The sequence below is a fragment of the Penicillium angulare genome (genome assembly GCF_028827245.1).
Source record: "Penicillium angulare strain IBT 27051 chromosome Unknown utg000001l_segment0_segment0, whole genome shotgun sequence".
In the NCBI taxonomy this organism is placed as follows: Eukaryota; Fungi; Ascomycota; class Eurotiomycetes; order Eurotiales; family Aspergillaceae; genus Penicillium; species Penicillium angulare.
In genome coordinates this window covers 3,696,652-3,712,264 of record NW_026623160.1, presented here as the reverse complement: position 1 = coordinate 3,712,264, position 15,613 = coordinate 3,696,652, and the positions used below count along the sequence as shown (strand labels likewise).

The 15,613-nt window shown below is 32.0% G+C and overlaps 4 protein-coding genes across 4 annotated transcripts; 1 reads left to right on the top strand and 3 right to left on the bottom strand.

The window, feature by feature from the left end:
- Nucleotides 1-8,460: 8,460 nt before the first annotated feature.
- Nucleotides 8,461-9,846, bottom strand: N7478_001313 (uncharacterized protein; the record flags this gene model as incomplete). Its single annotated transcript, XM_056917528.1, has 3 exons — nt 8,461-8,721; nt 9,375-9,442; nt 9,804-9,846. Coding segments are annotated over 3 exons (372 nt in total), but the record flags the coding sequence as incomplete, so codon positions are not given.
- A 1,490-nt stretch (nt 9,847-11,336) lies between these two features.
- On the bottom strand, nt 11,337-12,089 carry N7478_001312 (uncharacterized protein; the record flags this gene model as incomplete). The annotated part of the gene is made up of 1 exon (XM_056917527.1): nt 11,337-12,089. One exon carries the CDS (start codon nt 12,087-12,089, stop codon nt 11,337-11,339), a length of 753 nt encoding a protein of 250 aa, XP_056785407.1.
- Nucleotides 12,090-12,206: 117 nt separating this feature from the next.
- Nucleotides 12,207-12,521, bottom strand: N7478_001311 (uncharacterized protein; the record flags this gene model as incomplete). The annotated part of the gene is made up of 2 exons (XM_056917526.1): nt 12,207-12,308; nt 12,369-12,521. The coding sequence occupies 2 exons, from the start codon at nt 12,519-12,521 to the stop codon at nt 12,207-12,209; spliced, it is 255 nt and encodes an 84-aa protein (XP_056785406.1).
- An 854-nt stretch (nt 12,522-13,375) lies between these two features.
- On the top strand, nt 13,376-15,013 carry N7478_001310 (uncharacterized protein; the record flags this gene model as incomplete). Its single annotated transcript, XM_056917525.1, has 5 exons — nt 13,376-13,501; nt 13,556-13,730; nt 13,793-14,008; nt 14,063-14,875; nt 14,928-15,013. The coding sequence occupies 5 exons, from the start codon at nt 13,376-13,378 to the stop codon at nt 15,011-15,013; spliced, it is 1,416 nt and encodes a 471-aa protein (XP_056785405.1).
- Between the last annotated feature and the right edge of the window lie 600 nt (nt 15,014-15,613).

The following is a 15,613-nucleotide window of genomic DNA, read 5'->3' as shown; positions in this document are numbered from 1 at the left end:
GACAGCCTCGTAGTATGATCCACGGCGATTTCTGTAGGATAGACATAGCAAGAGAGACTTCACACACAGCCACAGGAGGGTGACCGCGCAATTGCAAGCTCACAGAAAGGTGGGAATCATGGACCACCCCAGGAGGTTCTCCTCCAGGGTGACTGGATAGAGCGGCATTCTCCGGTGAAACAAAAGGGGGCAGTGCATCGAGCTGAAAGTCAATGCGCAGGAATCGGTGGGGCCGGCAAGGATAGGGGTCACCAAGGGCAGATGGTGGGTGAAAGAGAAAGAAAGTGCGTCGACAAGGCCCGGAGGAGGGCGAGCGGTGTTTTATAGATGGATGGCAGACGACGGGGGCGGTAAAAGCGGCCACGGGTGGCACTAAGCCCAAACGAGGGCCCCGGGACGCGCGCCATACCCGAACAGGCAGGGGCGTGGCGGAGACCGGTAGGCGGTCGGGGGCGGCAGAAGGGCGATGCAATGGGCGCCGTTCGTGGCGCCCCGCTCACCGTGTCAGACAATACTCTTATTACTTCTATTAATCCTATTATCTCTATTACTATTATTATTATCTTTATCTCTAGTTTAATCTTTATCTCTAGTTTAATCTTTATCTCTAGTTATATAATAATTACTATAATAAGGAGGATTACTAAAAATACTAGAAGTAGTAGTCTTAGATATATTAAAACAAAATAAGATAAAAATAGAGAGTAAGAAGATAGAGAGTCGAGAATTAAGAGCTAAGAAAAGAGAAAAGATAAGAGTTAAAAAAATAGGAGAGAAGCTCTTATCTTAAAGATATTAAAGAATCTATATTACTTTATTTATATCTATATATAAAGATACCTAAGATAGTATTAGTCTTAGAATCTTTATTTAGTATAATACTATTAGATATAAATTACCTAATTAAATATAAGTTATATAGATAGTTAAGTTAACTATTATTAAAAGGGGAGGATAAATTATTATAGGATTCCTAAATCCCTTTAGGTATAATTCAGATATAATTTATAATCGCTCTATAAGCGAATCTACTATAATATATCTACTAATATATAACTGCCCTAAGTCTTAGTAAGCTTTAGCAATATTAAAATATACAAACAATAGCTACGATTCTTATCCTATAAGAATCAGTTCTATATATTAACTGTTCTATTTGATCTCTACTATCTGATATCCTTACCTAGTTATAGGTCTCTAGCCTGACAACTTAGTAACCATTATAATTAAAGCCTAGGAGAAGGTCTATACCCCGATTCTTCAATAAATCATAGCCTTTACTAATTCTCTATCTAATATACACGAAATTAGGTAAAATATCTAGTAATAGATTAAAGTAATTAATAACCTTATTATTAAGGACTATTTTACTAATAAACTTTTAATAATACTCTAAGTCCTAATAAGTAGTTATCTTAAGTACTAGGTAAATAAGATTATTTAAAGGAAGAAGTTTAGTAAAGCTAGTATTATTATTAATTAGCTCAGGAGTATTTAGTTCTATACTTATACTACAAGAATTCAATAAGGGTAGAGGGGATTTAATTATAGATATATTAAATAGTATAGAAAATATAAATAATAGGCTAGGCTTACTAAAGATCTTTATACTATCTTGTTTATCGATAAGAAAAATTAGCCTCTAGTCTGAAATATATTATAAAATTTAGAAAGCTAATCAAAAAGAGGTTCTTACTATATACTATATAAGCCTAGATTAACTAACTACCTACTGAAGCTAACTGCTTATTAAAGACTAAAGCTATATATTATATATAAGGGTAATATATCATATAATATTTCACTATCTTTATTAATATCTAGTCCTTTCCTCTAGGTCTATATAGCCTAAGATAACTAGTTATAGTTAATTATATAGAGCTTTTAGACACCCTTAAATAGATAATTAGCAACAAGCTATAGAAAAAGAGTTAACTTACTCTATATTTTAAGGTTTACTTTGAATTCTAGTTATTATACTAATTGTTGTCTCCTTTATCTAAACCTAACTTATCTTATATAAGACTTATTAATATAGACCGAGTAGCTATACCAACCTAGAGAAAAAAAAAGAAGAACAATTCTCTATTATTTAGAGTAAAGAAAGCTATTAGTCTAAGTTATAAGCTTTATCAGACTGTTTTTTTCTATATCCCTATATCTATTTATTTAAAATAGGATATTAGTAACTATACTAATTAAAATAGATCTTCTTTATTTTAGGTAAGAATCTAGATAACTTATCTAGATTAATACTATCCTAAAGAAACTCCCTCCTTATAAATAAAAATAATATTAACTTAACTGGTTATAAAAGAGGGGGTTATTTTTTGTAACCGACAAAAGTATATATAAGTACTATAGTAGGGTAGAAAGTCTATAGAAAACAATAAGTTGTTGATAATTAAGCTAGTCGAAGAAGAATTGTAAATAACTAGTAAGCTAAGCTTATAAAAGTTCCTAAAGCTTCTATTTGTCTCTTTTTATTAAAGATATCTTAGGCTCTGGGCTATCTATCTAAACTATATACAAAAATATAAGTGATTAACTATAATATACTGGATACTGGATACTTAGGTAATATTAGTTAATAGATATAGTCTTTAACTAGTGGGAGAGGATATTTATTCTTTTTTCAATATTAGTTGGCTATATATATTACTTAGGTATTAATAGAGAGTGGAGGAAATAATTTAAGCCTTGTCCAGGACTAAAAGGAACTTAGAATACTGTAGATATAAAAATTTGTCTAAATAAACTAGATTAAATAACTCTGAAAGATTGGATTGTAGATCTATACTTTTTGTATCCTCTATTAGCTCTTATACTAATTTAAGAGCTTATATTTGGCTTCCTAGGTTAAAATTATTATACTATAAGCCTTCTATAGGCACTCTCTCACTCTTTACGAATTTTGCTAACTTTTTTAAGTTATATCTACTTATTACTAATATATATAATCAAGATTTCCTATTACTATATGAGGCCAAAATTTTTAACTAAAGTTTTCGAGGGACTGAATCATCCTAAATTACGATAAATACCATTATATAGCCTATATATCAAAAGTAGATTTTCTTTAAGCCCTATTAGGAAATATAGAGTATATAGTACACTATTTAAACCAAACTATCTAATATATAGGTATACTATTTTCGATAAGAGTACTATATTAGACTAATAGAAAGAAGTTACTACTAAAGAGTAGATCTACTAGCTTAAGGGTCTACTATATCTATTTTCTTAGGTAAAATTAACTTAGTTAAAATTTATATTCTTTATAGAGCTAGGCTAATCCGCCATATATTTTTAATAGGTTAGGAAGGTAAATATATAATAATAATAGAGCTTATAACTCGGCTCTATAATAAGATCTATAGAGTGAATAAGGAGATTAAAGGATTTAGGATTATTTATAAAGATCTTCAATATAAGAATATCCTGACTTTTATTGCTATACTTTAAAATATTGACTAAAGCTACTAGGATTACAAGTACTAGTAGTAAAGAGAAAGTTAAGTTCTATTGATTTATAATTAATAGAATATTCTAGTAGCTAGAATTTTAAATTTAAATTCTCTATATATTGTTTTAATATCCTTAGGTACTAACCCTAACTATCTATAAGTATTAATATAGTATAATCATTCACTAGTCTACTAAATTAGTTATTACTAGTGGTTATTAATTAATTTAAAAGACTAAGATAAATAAAGCCAAAAAGTGATTAATAATATTTAATATATTTATAGAGATCTTATAAACCTGAATATAATTATTAGTTATCTATATATAGGGAACTATTACTAGTCTATTTAATTAAAGGTAATGTCCTTTAGTTTATAATAATAAATAGCTCTATACTAGAGATATAGGATATATACTAGCTATTACTTACCTCTATTTTACTTTAATAAAGTATATATACTATCAGTAACTTTACAACACCTAGGTAACCCTTAGTAATTCTTTTAATATTTTTATAGGATAAATATATATAATAAAAATTAGGGCTAATCTTTACTATAAACCTAGATCTAGTATAGTTTAATAAGCTTTTAAGCGAATTTATATAATAATATTAAAACAAATTTAGTGTCTAATACTAATAAAGGATATGATTTATATCTTTAGCTGGATAGTATAGTTAGTTATTATATATTATTAATACCGATAAGGTCCTCGGATCGAACCCGGGTCTAGTTAAAATTTTTTCTCCACGCCAAATCAGACTCTCTTCTTTTTATTCCACTATTCTTTTTTTTTAAAAAAAAAAATTCAAAATTCAAAATGGCATACGCCACTTCCTGCGAAATATTTCAATAAGCGATCTTTCTCTTTTTTAGTATATTTTCTTATATATTAAGATGATACCTTCCTTCCAATATAATATTTAAAAGTATATATATATTAATTTATATAAAGTAGGTTATCTATAATTAGAATATAGGGAGGTAAACATTTTTTAACCTAGACCCTCCTATTATAGTAGGTCTATATATATTTTCTAATAATTTCTAGACGTCTTATAGCACTAAATCAGAATAAGTACCTATATTATTTATTTATAGAATAATATGATTATATTTACTATACTTACTAGGTTCCTTATAGATTATAGTAAATAGTAACTCTAATTCTAAAATTAACTTAGGGTTCAAATTATAATTAGTCTTTCTTCTATTACTAGGGAAGGATAGGTAAAATACTAGTATTAAGCGCTTAGATTATTAAAAAGATTACTAAAAGGAATTTTAAGGTATGACTTAACTAAGAAGAAGCTATCCTCCTACTAATAACTCTTTAATATAAACTATATAAGATATAGACTAGTTATAGCTTTAGTTATTTATTAAGGTATATACTAGGTGATTAGAGGTTTTAATCTCTTTCTATTTAATAATTACTAGTATATTATATATATATACTAGTCTCTCTTAGAATTCTGGTCTAGGAGAAATATCTTCTAATAAGTCTAGGGTAAGTATATTAGCTCTTTTAGTTCCTAATTATAGAAGTTAGAGCTAATATTCTAAAGAGATATCTTTAAGAGAAATAGGAAATTTAATTACTATCTTATATCTTCTTATTGCTTTTAGTTTAGTAAGAAGTTATAATAAATAGATAGAAAAATTAGGTCAAGTTATTAAGAACAAAGATAGTAAAGATAAGAATTTATATTTTTATAAGAGCTAATATATATACTAATCAAGGTAGACTTAGGGTACTAAAGTATATTTAGTCTTAAATATTATCTAATAGAAGTCTAACAAAGCTTAGATCTATTTTTAAATATATAGGATCTAATACTCTTACTACTAGGTATAGCAATATTTATTAGATTTTAGTCTATACTAAAGTAGTAAATCCTATTTATCTCTAGCCTATAGTTTCTACCACTAAGTATTTACTATTTCGAATCAATTCGTTTAGCTTATAAAGTATTATAACCTTACTAGACAGATCGTAAATATAACTTTCCAAACTCTAAGATAGCCCTAGCCCCTTTCTTTTCAAAATTAATTAAATAATAGCCATAATATTTACTGAAATCTAGTCAACCTAATATTAATTAATTAAGGGTTATTATAGACTTACCATACAAGCCTATTAAAAATACTTTATATCTTTATATCTTTTGGTTACTATACTCTTTACCTCACACTTTAAGATACTGATATAATATTGCCGGCAGGATTAAGACTAAATCTTCTATTAAATAAGAAAGAAGTTTAGTTAGTAATATAGACAAAGCGGGAATCTTAGTTATATTAAAAATCTAAGTTATAATAACCAACTATATAAGTAACTCTTAATTCATTTATATTATAATTATTACTATAGCTTTATCAATATATATATAATATATTAAAAGCCCTATTTTAAGATAATTTAAAAGATTAGGTATCTTAGAGACTAATATAAATATACTTTTTAAGGCTACTTAAGTAGTAAGCAAAAATATTCTATATAAATTAAACTAGTAAATATTAGCTTTAGAAGAGTAGGTTACTTCTACTATCTATATATCCTCTAAGTATTTATTCCTAGTATATTATTTAGATATAAGACTCTTCTAATAAGCTAATCCTAAATATAGTAAGAATATAAGGATAGTATATTTTCCTATATACTATAGGTTCTTAAAAACTCTCACCGGTAGTATTTAAAAACCTTCTTTCCAATATAGTATTTAAAAGTATCGAAAGTCTTTTTACTCTCCCTTTAATATTAGATAATTAGATTATTAATAGAAAAGTAATTAATATCTAGATAATTATAACTCTAATAAACTTAAGTAATGTTTAATATAATAATAACTAGATTAACTTAGTTAGAATTAAGTTAGACTACTATAATAATCATATTATCTAGGCCTCTTATTATAGTATTAACTAAAGGATATTAATAGTCTTTATATTAAATTCATATAATCTAACTATTTTTTAGTTTTTATTAAGAAGTAGTCTTTTTAGAATAGATATATACAACTAATTCAAAATCTTTATTAATCCTTCTAGGGGGTGTAATTCATTAGGAAGCATCATTACTAGCTTCTATCTTGTTGGAGCAGTATCTATTTTATAGGTAGAGTATTACTTTATACTATATTATAGATATATAGGCCTTAAAAGTTATAAAGCCTAAAAAAACTAGCCATACTTCTACTATATATATAATATTACTAAATTTAGAATGGTTAGTCATATAAGCTGAGTATAGGATCACTAAAATAGGAATAGTTAGTTAGGTAGGCTAAGTAATAACTTTTCTTAGTAATCCTAATTATATATATCTAACTAAACTAAGTATAAATCTATAGGTAGGTTTATGATTTAAATATCTAGATAGTCTAAAGAAAAGGATATTATCCCTACTAGTTAACCTTATTATATTAAAAATATTTATTTTATTATTAGTCCTAGGTATAGTGCACTTAATAACTATTAATTTAAAGTTCCTTTAGGCGACTAAAATAGAGCTCTAAGATCTTATTACCTAAGATTTAGCTACTTTATAAGCTAGAATAGCAATAATTACTAGAGAACACTAAGATCATAGTATCACTACTACTATCGATTAGAGAGAGCTTTTGAGCCTTTTATCTTAGCTTTATACAGTATCTAATAAGCTACTATAAAGTTTATATTTTTTCAAGTGATCCACTCTTTCTATAGGTAAGTTAAAAAAGAATAGTACCTATCCCTTCTTTATAAGACTAATTAATATATAGCTAAAGAGTAATTAAAGAACACTACTTATAGATTAGTTGTCTAAGATATATAGAGAGTTATTAATAGGCTTAGTTACTTAATAGGAAAGGTTAAGAAATAGGTTACTAGAAATATTTAAATCTTATTAAAAGAATAGTATTTTCTAAAACTATACTACTATTTATTCTCTCTATTAGATATATCTCCTTTCTATATAAAGTCCTTATTAAATCACCCTAGTCTACTAATCAGATAGACTTTACTTTCTTGGTTTTACTCTTATTATTGTCGATCTCTTAGCCTTACTTTTCTTCTTAGGGTTTATAGTTAATTAAACTAGTAATAGGGAGTAGCTTTGCTTTATAAATAGCAGGTATTCTAAATAAGCTACTAGTAGATATCGGTTAGGGCTAATTAGTAGTACTAGAGAAAGAAGTTATATAAGTTAACTATATAGGATATAGTAGGAAGTATCTATAATTAATATCAGCTTAGGTAGATAGTACTCTAAAAGTATTAGGAGGAATAGGAGGATACTAGCTATTTATCTAGACTACTAGTTAAGAGGAGTCTCTAAATAGACTTAGACTAGGTCTAGGGGGAGATAGTATTAATAGACTAATATAAGAAGATCTAGTAAGAACTAAAACCATTTGGTTATCTTATAGTATAGAGACAGAGGCCTAAGTATATTTATATCTATTTAAAGAGGATATATTTAAAATATAAGTTAAGAAGAAAGTAAGTAACTTAAGGAAACAATTAGAAGTAATAAATTAAATCTTAGATTATAGATAGATTTAGACTTTAAGCTTAGGGTATACTATGATTTTCTATAATAAATAGGATAACCATAGTATCTATAATAATTATTACTACAAAAAGGATAATTATAGTACCTTCTGGGAAGATAGTAGGGTTCTAACTTTTTATAGGGGAACTAATATAATTGTTAAAACCTATTATATATTATATTATCTTTATAGTAGTACTAGTTATATATAATAAATAAGGGGTTATGTTATTAGATTTATTTGAAAAGGAATAAATTTAATAGCTATAATATATATATATACGTTATTCTATTATAGTATAGTAGTAGATAAATTTATAAATAGATTATATAGTAATTACTAAGATAACATTAATATCTAGTAAGTAATAGAAAGGAAGAAATATAACCTAGTATACTATATTAGTAAGAAGGTTAGAAGAAGTTAGGTAGCCGATAGGTCCTGAAATACTTTTAGAGTATATCCTTATAGGTATAAATATAATTTATTACTATATAGTAAAGAGTAATATCTTTAGGGTATTCTAGATATTGGAGGACTAGTACAGGTTTTTTATAGGGAGCAACTATAAACTTTTCTAAAGAGGAATTCTGGTTACTCTTTAAATTATTAAGAAAGATCTTTAGTTTTATTAAAGGCTTGGTTTTGGACTGATCTTTATAATAAATATAGTATTTTAAGGTACTAGGGATAACGATTATAGCTATCTTAAGCTATATTTCTAATAAGTAAATATAATCTTTAATTAGATAGTTAGTCTCTATACTATTATAATCTCTATTCTAAAATTTAAGATTAGCTAGCTCTTTTCTCTCTTTCTATATATAATTTGTATTAGACTTATATTTAATAGGTTTCCCTTTAAGATTTCCTTAGATAATATAATCTTTAACTTCTTTAAAAAATCTAACTCTCTCTAACTTTAGTAATTTATTACTCTCTTACTTTCTTATTGATTTAATACTATCTTAAAGTTTAATAAGTTTATTATAGTGTTTATCCTTAGCTTGCTTAGTAACTTTTAGTTAGATAAAATCTTTAATAAGACTTTTATAAAGTACTATAGCCTTCTTTTTCTTTTATTATATTACTTTATTTATTTTAATCCTTTCTTTCTAAGTTGTTATAAGGGATTATAGTCCTAATAGATCTTATATTATACTTATATAAGTAGTAAGATTAAGTAGTAGCTTTTGTTTAGAGGTCTCTATAAATCTTAATTAGATATTATAAGGATATAACTTAAGATATAATATACAAATATTCCTCTATAAGTATATTCTATAATACAGTTCTTAGAATATTTATTAAGATTCTCTATTATAGTATATTAGTTAATAAAAAGTAGTATAAGCTAAGCTTTTACTATACTAATATTTCCTATAGCGCCCTTTCGATATTTATAGAGACTTCTTTTATTTAGAAATCCTGCTTCTATACTAATATTCTTTTCTTAGAGAGCTATTTATATATATAGAATACCATATTTAGGATTAGTAATATAGATATTAGCTTTATTTTATATAGTATATTGTAGTATAGGTATCTCTATTATAGTTGATTTCTAATGAATAGGAGTATTTAGTTGATAGCTAGGTAGTGTAGTAAGAGTCTAGATATCTCAGGAGGTTTGAATATTTTTACTAGAGAAGATATTATTCTTAAAAGCAAAGATAAGAATATCTTGAATAATATATAGCCTAAGATTATTATTTCTTTCTATATATATAAAGATTAGGCTTAATATATTATTTAGTCTATACTAATTATTAAATAGTAGGAGAGTATAAATTACCTAATCCCTTCGTTTCTTTAACCCTTAAACAGCCTATATTATACTTTTATAAGAAGAATCTTAGAATCTAGATTTCCTAGTTCTTTAACTATAAAAAGCTTAATATCCTTCTACTTAAGAGAGTTATTATACCCCTCTAATTCCACTAATATCCCTAGGTGTATAGTTATATAAATCATTATTTTTTAGAGTATATTTAGTTAAAAAATTAATCTTATAGTTAGAAAGGAGATTTTGGACCAGGTAAGCAGATAGTATATTATATATAATATATTATTAATATTAAATAAAGACTAGTCTTTCTTCTTTTTATAAAAAGAATGTTTTTCTACTAATTTATATATAAGCTTAGAAATATTAGAAAGGGATTCAATATAAGGCTATTTAAGACTTATATCCTTTATTATACCTTAAATATCTAAAGGAACTAATTCTTCTCTCTCTTAGTTATAATATATTATAAAGAATTAAGCTATAGTCTAGAGCAATAAATAGTATTCTATATTATAATATTTAATATACTATTTAAGGAAAATATAGATTAACTAGAGAGTAAATCTTTTCTTTAACTAATATTTATAGTCTAAACTCTTAAGGACTATCTCTAATTATCTACTATAGTTAGTTACTTAATCTAGTTTAAAGTATTAGATAATATATAATTTAAAAATAAGCCCAATTTCTTCTATTTTTTTTTCTATTTAAGGCTTATACTTTTTCTTAGATAGAGAATTGTTGTTATTTTAATTAAGATACTTAGCCTAGTTAATATCTTTCTTGATTTCTTTATAGTTTTGTTTAAATCTCGGGGGTATATTAGAGATTCCAATAAAAAAAAATTAATCCTAAAAAAAAAGTAGATATAAGAGAATACTACGTGTGAAGGGGGTTACTTTACGATCGGCGGGTATATAGTATTATTTATAGCGTTGGACCTATAATGGAGACGCCGTGGGGTTTCTAAGGCCGAAAATTTTCTTAAGAGGTATTTCGATGAAACAAATAGTGTATTTCTAGTGTCAGGCGATTTAGATAGGTCTGGTGATACTAGTCTATCTAGGTGGAGGAGCTATGGTTCTCCTATTAAATGCCACGATTCTCATAGAGTAGTGCCACTACAGAATCGTCAGAATCGTGGTTTTTCCGCTGTCACCCTCTGGTTATCACGTATCGTTAACAGTCACTTGACTTCCTTACCGATAAGGTCCTCGGATCGAGCCCGGGTTTGGTCACTTTCATTTTGTTTCTGTTTTTGTTTTGCCATAATTACCCATGGATACAATCCGCAAGCAATGATCATTCCTGTACCACAGTACCTTGCCTTTGGGCCGTGTGCTGTATGAAAAGCCATTGGCCCAGTGCCTAGCACTATGGTTATCCTTTTGTAACTGACTGTAATCGCGGAGTAGAACCCCACCAGATTGTACAATGGATTTTGAACATTTCTGCCGTGTGGATGTAAGAGTAGATTACACGGCCCCGGAATGGCACCATTGGCATATCAATGCATGATCATAAAATCCTATAAGCTCTTTAAACCAACCGACCAGCGGTGAATTTGCCAGTGGAATGAGTAAATATGCGAAGTGACTCAAAAGCTAGACCAAGCACACTCGAGAAGATTAAAAGGAAAGCCACTGCCGCAGAAGAAGCGACAGTAATCCAATAAACTTTCAAGTTTAACTTGACATAGCGAATCCAAGCAGACTTACCAAAAGTCTTCAAGGCATCACTAATCTCAACTCTACCATTGCCACCCAGCGATTCAGGTTTCACCCTACCGCCAAAGGTGCGGTCAAAAGGTACGATTGGGTCATCTTCCGCAGGTAACATTGAAGCAGCCACGCGAGAAAAAATTACCGTAGCAGGAAGGGGGATCAACATACTAGCGGTGATGAAAATAGCCAAGAAAACAAGGGTCGGTTCATATGTCGCATTTTTATGAGTGCGGCCAATAGTCAGGGAGAAATCTTGACCGAATTTTAAGGCTGTTGCAAAAATTACGAGAGCTGCACACGTTGAAATGGATTGTAAAGCAGCTGCAGGCGCTATTTTGGGCCAATACTGGTAACCAAGCATTCGCCGGTAGCGGCTTCTGTGTGATTTGTCGGCGATCACTTGATGGACCCAAGCCATACGCCAAGTGGCTGTGAGCAAACTACCAAGGATTTGCCAGCTTGCAAGTTGCGCAAAGGGGTGCTGAATAGCTGTCTTCATCAAAACTCCTGGAATTAATGTGAAGAGGAGGCTCAGGACCGTCTCAGTTCCAGAGAAGGTGAGGAACATGCCAAATCCACGGAAGCAAGCCCAGATACCACCACGAGCGCGTAAGTATCTAACAGTCGATCGGAATCCAGCAGTTATAGGCTTTGAATCTGATGGTTCTAGATCTTCATCATCGTTTTAAGTAGGATTCGAGCCATGGTCCTCTAGGCGGATGTAGGAGTTCGAGTTGGAGTCTTCAACCTCAGCCAGAGTTTTAACAACAGAGGAGACGTAGGCAAACTGTGAGGACATTCATTATAAGTTTATATACTCACTATTATTCCCAGCATTTTAACTCACAGGCAAAAGTACCCCAAATACCACGAGAAATAGGGCAATTTGAAAATGAACCATCGTCTTATGTGTCTGAGAGTGCTCCCTGGGGTAGGCTGGGGATCGAGAGTAGACCAGTTCCGCTTCTCGGGATACAAGGAGGCTTCCAACAGACGACATAGTTGTTGCTGGGGAAAGAAGCACCAGGTGATGGTTGGTGAACTTTGTAAGAGTTCAAGTGCAGAGTGTCAGGACGTGGACCTTTCACAACTTTGGACTTGGACTACTCCCTTTGGCGGCCCCAGGGCGCCCCTCAACGGCCCCGGGGTCCACGGGGTCCACCCGGGCAATATGTGCGAGGGGATTGAGTCAAAAGTTCTGCCTAGAAAATCCAACGGGAGAGATACTAATATTAGAAAGGCACTCCTGGGAGAAGGATGATCATGATGCCGTCTCCACGGGGGAAGAATGCTGATTTGCGAGATAGGGAATGCATGCATTGTGGACAAGCGCGAAGGGCTTGATGGAATCCAGGATCTGACTAGATTTAATCGTCTAAGCCAGATCTCCGGGCCTCTCCCCACACATTCGAGAGCCTGTCTAGAGCGTTTTATAGCGTTTTATAGCGATCTACTGGTGTTTCACAATGACTGATTGGACGCTGAAATGTAATACCTTATAAGATATAATACGGCCAAGCGGGGGCAACATTTGAACCACACTTCACTGACCAAAAGGTGCTCCCTAAACAAATCAACCAATCAGAGTCGCCATACATCGAGGTTTTAAAAAGAGGCATGATCTTCAGGGATCTGGAGCAAATAAATGCATCCTTCTGTACCGATCAGAATAAAAGGGGTGCCTATTGTGGAGTTCGAATCGACCGCAGCAGATTATGTATCTTGATACTAGTACACCCATGAAGCAGGAGTATAATTTAAAGACCAACCCCCTTTTCCAACCTTGAAGATTCCCTGGCAAGATAAATTTTTTACTATTCAATATTTTTATTGCTAGAACTTGATCTTGACAAGATGAGGGCGTTTACTATATTGAAAAACTTGCTTCCATTCTTCCCGTTGTCCTCTGCGCAATTTTTACGTCCCAGGGTGCTAACTCGAGACTCTTCTTCAAGTGAATCGGACTTTGACTGGTCCTCGGTAGGGTCTTTTTGATTGAATAAGACATAGAGAGCCTAATTCTAACAAAGCCAGATCACTCCGTCATCCAATATCGAATGGGTCAAGTGTTACCAGGATTTTACCTGCGCACGGCTCGAAGTCCCCCTAGACTATGGTGACCACTCAAAAGGAAAAACCGCAGTTGCATTTATCAAGTTTGCTGCAAAGAATGCTACAAGCAACACTAAGAATCTACTTGTCAACCCTGGTGGGCCACCCTTTTAAAGACTCGGTCCATATCTTCCATGACAATCTAACGATAAGGAACAGGCGGACCAGGAGAGTCCGGTATCGATTTAGCTCTAGGAGCGGGGTCAATGATACAAGAAATATTTGGAGACAATTACAATATCGTCGGCTTTGATCCGCGCGGTGTTAGCAGAAGTGGCCCGGTGATCGATTGCTGGCCGAATCACCCCGAAAGACGAGGCAAATTCGAAACGTTTTTCTACCCCGAGGTTGCGAATGCTTCTACAACCGCACTTAGTATGCAATACTACTCAGCAGAATTATTTGGCCAAGCATGCTCATCGAGCATAGGGGGCGTTGATGGAAATGCCTCATTTATCAGTACGCCTGCGGTAGCTCAGGATATGCTCACTTACGCCAAGACAGAGCAGATAGCAGCCGGAAAGTCATCAAACGACGCTAAAGTCGCATACTACGGTCTGAGCTACGGCACGGTTCTCGGAGCCACATTTGCATCTATGTTTCCAGACAACGTGGAACGAATGGTTCTCGATGGCGTTTTCGCTTTATCGGACTACTATGACGGGGCATGGAAGACTAGTGTGTACGATACAGATAAAGCACTGGCCTCCTTCTCTAGGTACTGTTACCAAGGGGGAAAGGAGAATTGTTCCTTCTGGGGTCCATCGGTGTCAAATATCACTACCCGCTTAAACAACATCTTCGCTGATCTGAAATATAACCCAATCCCCATCCCAAGCACGGAAAGGTGCTCAGTCCCGACGATGGCAACATATTCCGAGCTAAAGCAGATGGCGTTGGAAATAATGTACAGTCCATCAGAGTTCCCAACTCTGGCAGATGCGTTCTCTGATCTAGAACGGAGAAATACTTCAGGATATCTTACCGTTATGGATATTGCCAGTGGGCCAGTGAACCCATGCAGCAATGGTACTGACGGGTCATCAGGTGATCCTTTAATATTAATCAAATGTGTTGATGCATGGGATGGGTTAAAGTTTGACGATATAGAGCAGTATCGTCAGTATGTCAACGATTTGGAGGATAAGAGTCCATTCTTCGGCGAGGTTTGGCCTCAGACTGCCGCAACTGTACTATGTCGGTCTCTGGATGCAATACCACCCAAAAGTGCGAGGGTCACTGGTATGTTATGCATGGATCCAACCGATTTCAAGCTTCATCTAACCGAAGACAGGCTCCATGATGGAAACTAGGAACACTTCCTTCCCAATCTTATTCATCACCTCCGAAATTGACCCCGTTACACCTAGAAGAGAGTAAGTTTTCATTTATGGATTCATCATATAAAAGCTTCCTTTGCTGATATAGTACTTCGAAGTGCCTACAAGATGTCCTCTGTTTTTCCTGGCTCAGTTGTGCTGGAACAGGCCTCAGTGGGAGTAAGTGCAAAGCTTCGAATATATTTATCAGGATATTGACATTGTACAGCATACCGCTTTTGATGATCTATCTCAGTGTACGAAAGAAAAGATTAAGAATTATATGAGAGGTCAGGTACCACGAGCAAACCGGACCTGTCCGGCAAATTCGACTCCTTTCCAGGGTTAAAGCAGACTTTGAATGGGGATTAGGAATCATATGGATACTGGTACCAGCCAGCTCCGTGGAAATTTGTACTGTAGGTATGCTTTTGTTCTACTTTGACTTTGTGGATACAAGCATGGGAGCCTCACGCCTTATTTGGAGAAAAGAACCTTGCGATCTACCTGTTTCGTGCTCAAGCTTTGTTATATTTCACTTCTCTGTACGGAATCCGAATCAAACCCGAAAACCCAAGAGTAATTCTTTGTTTCTGCTCAAAGCAAGAAGATAATAGTGATAGCAATACTCAGGTGTCTTCCAAGGTTCCTTTTTTGGTAC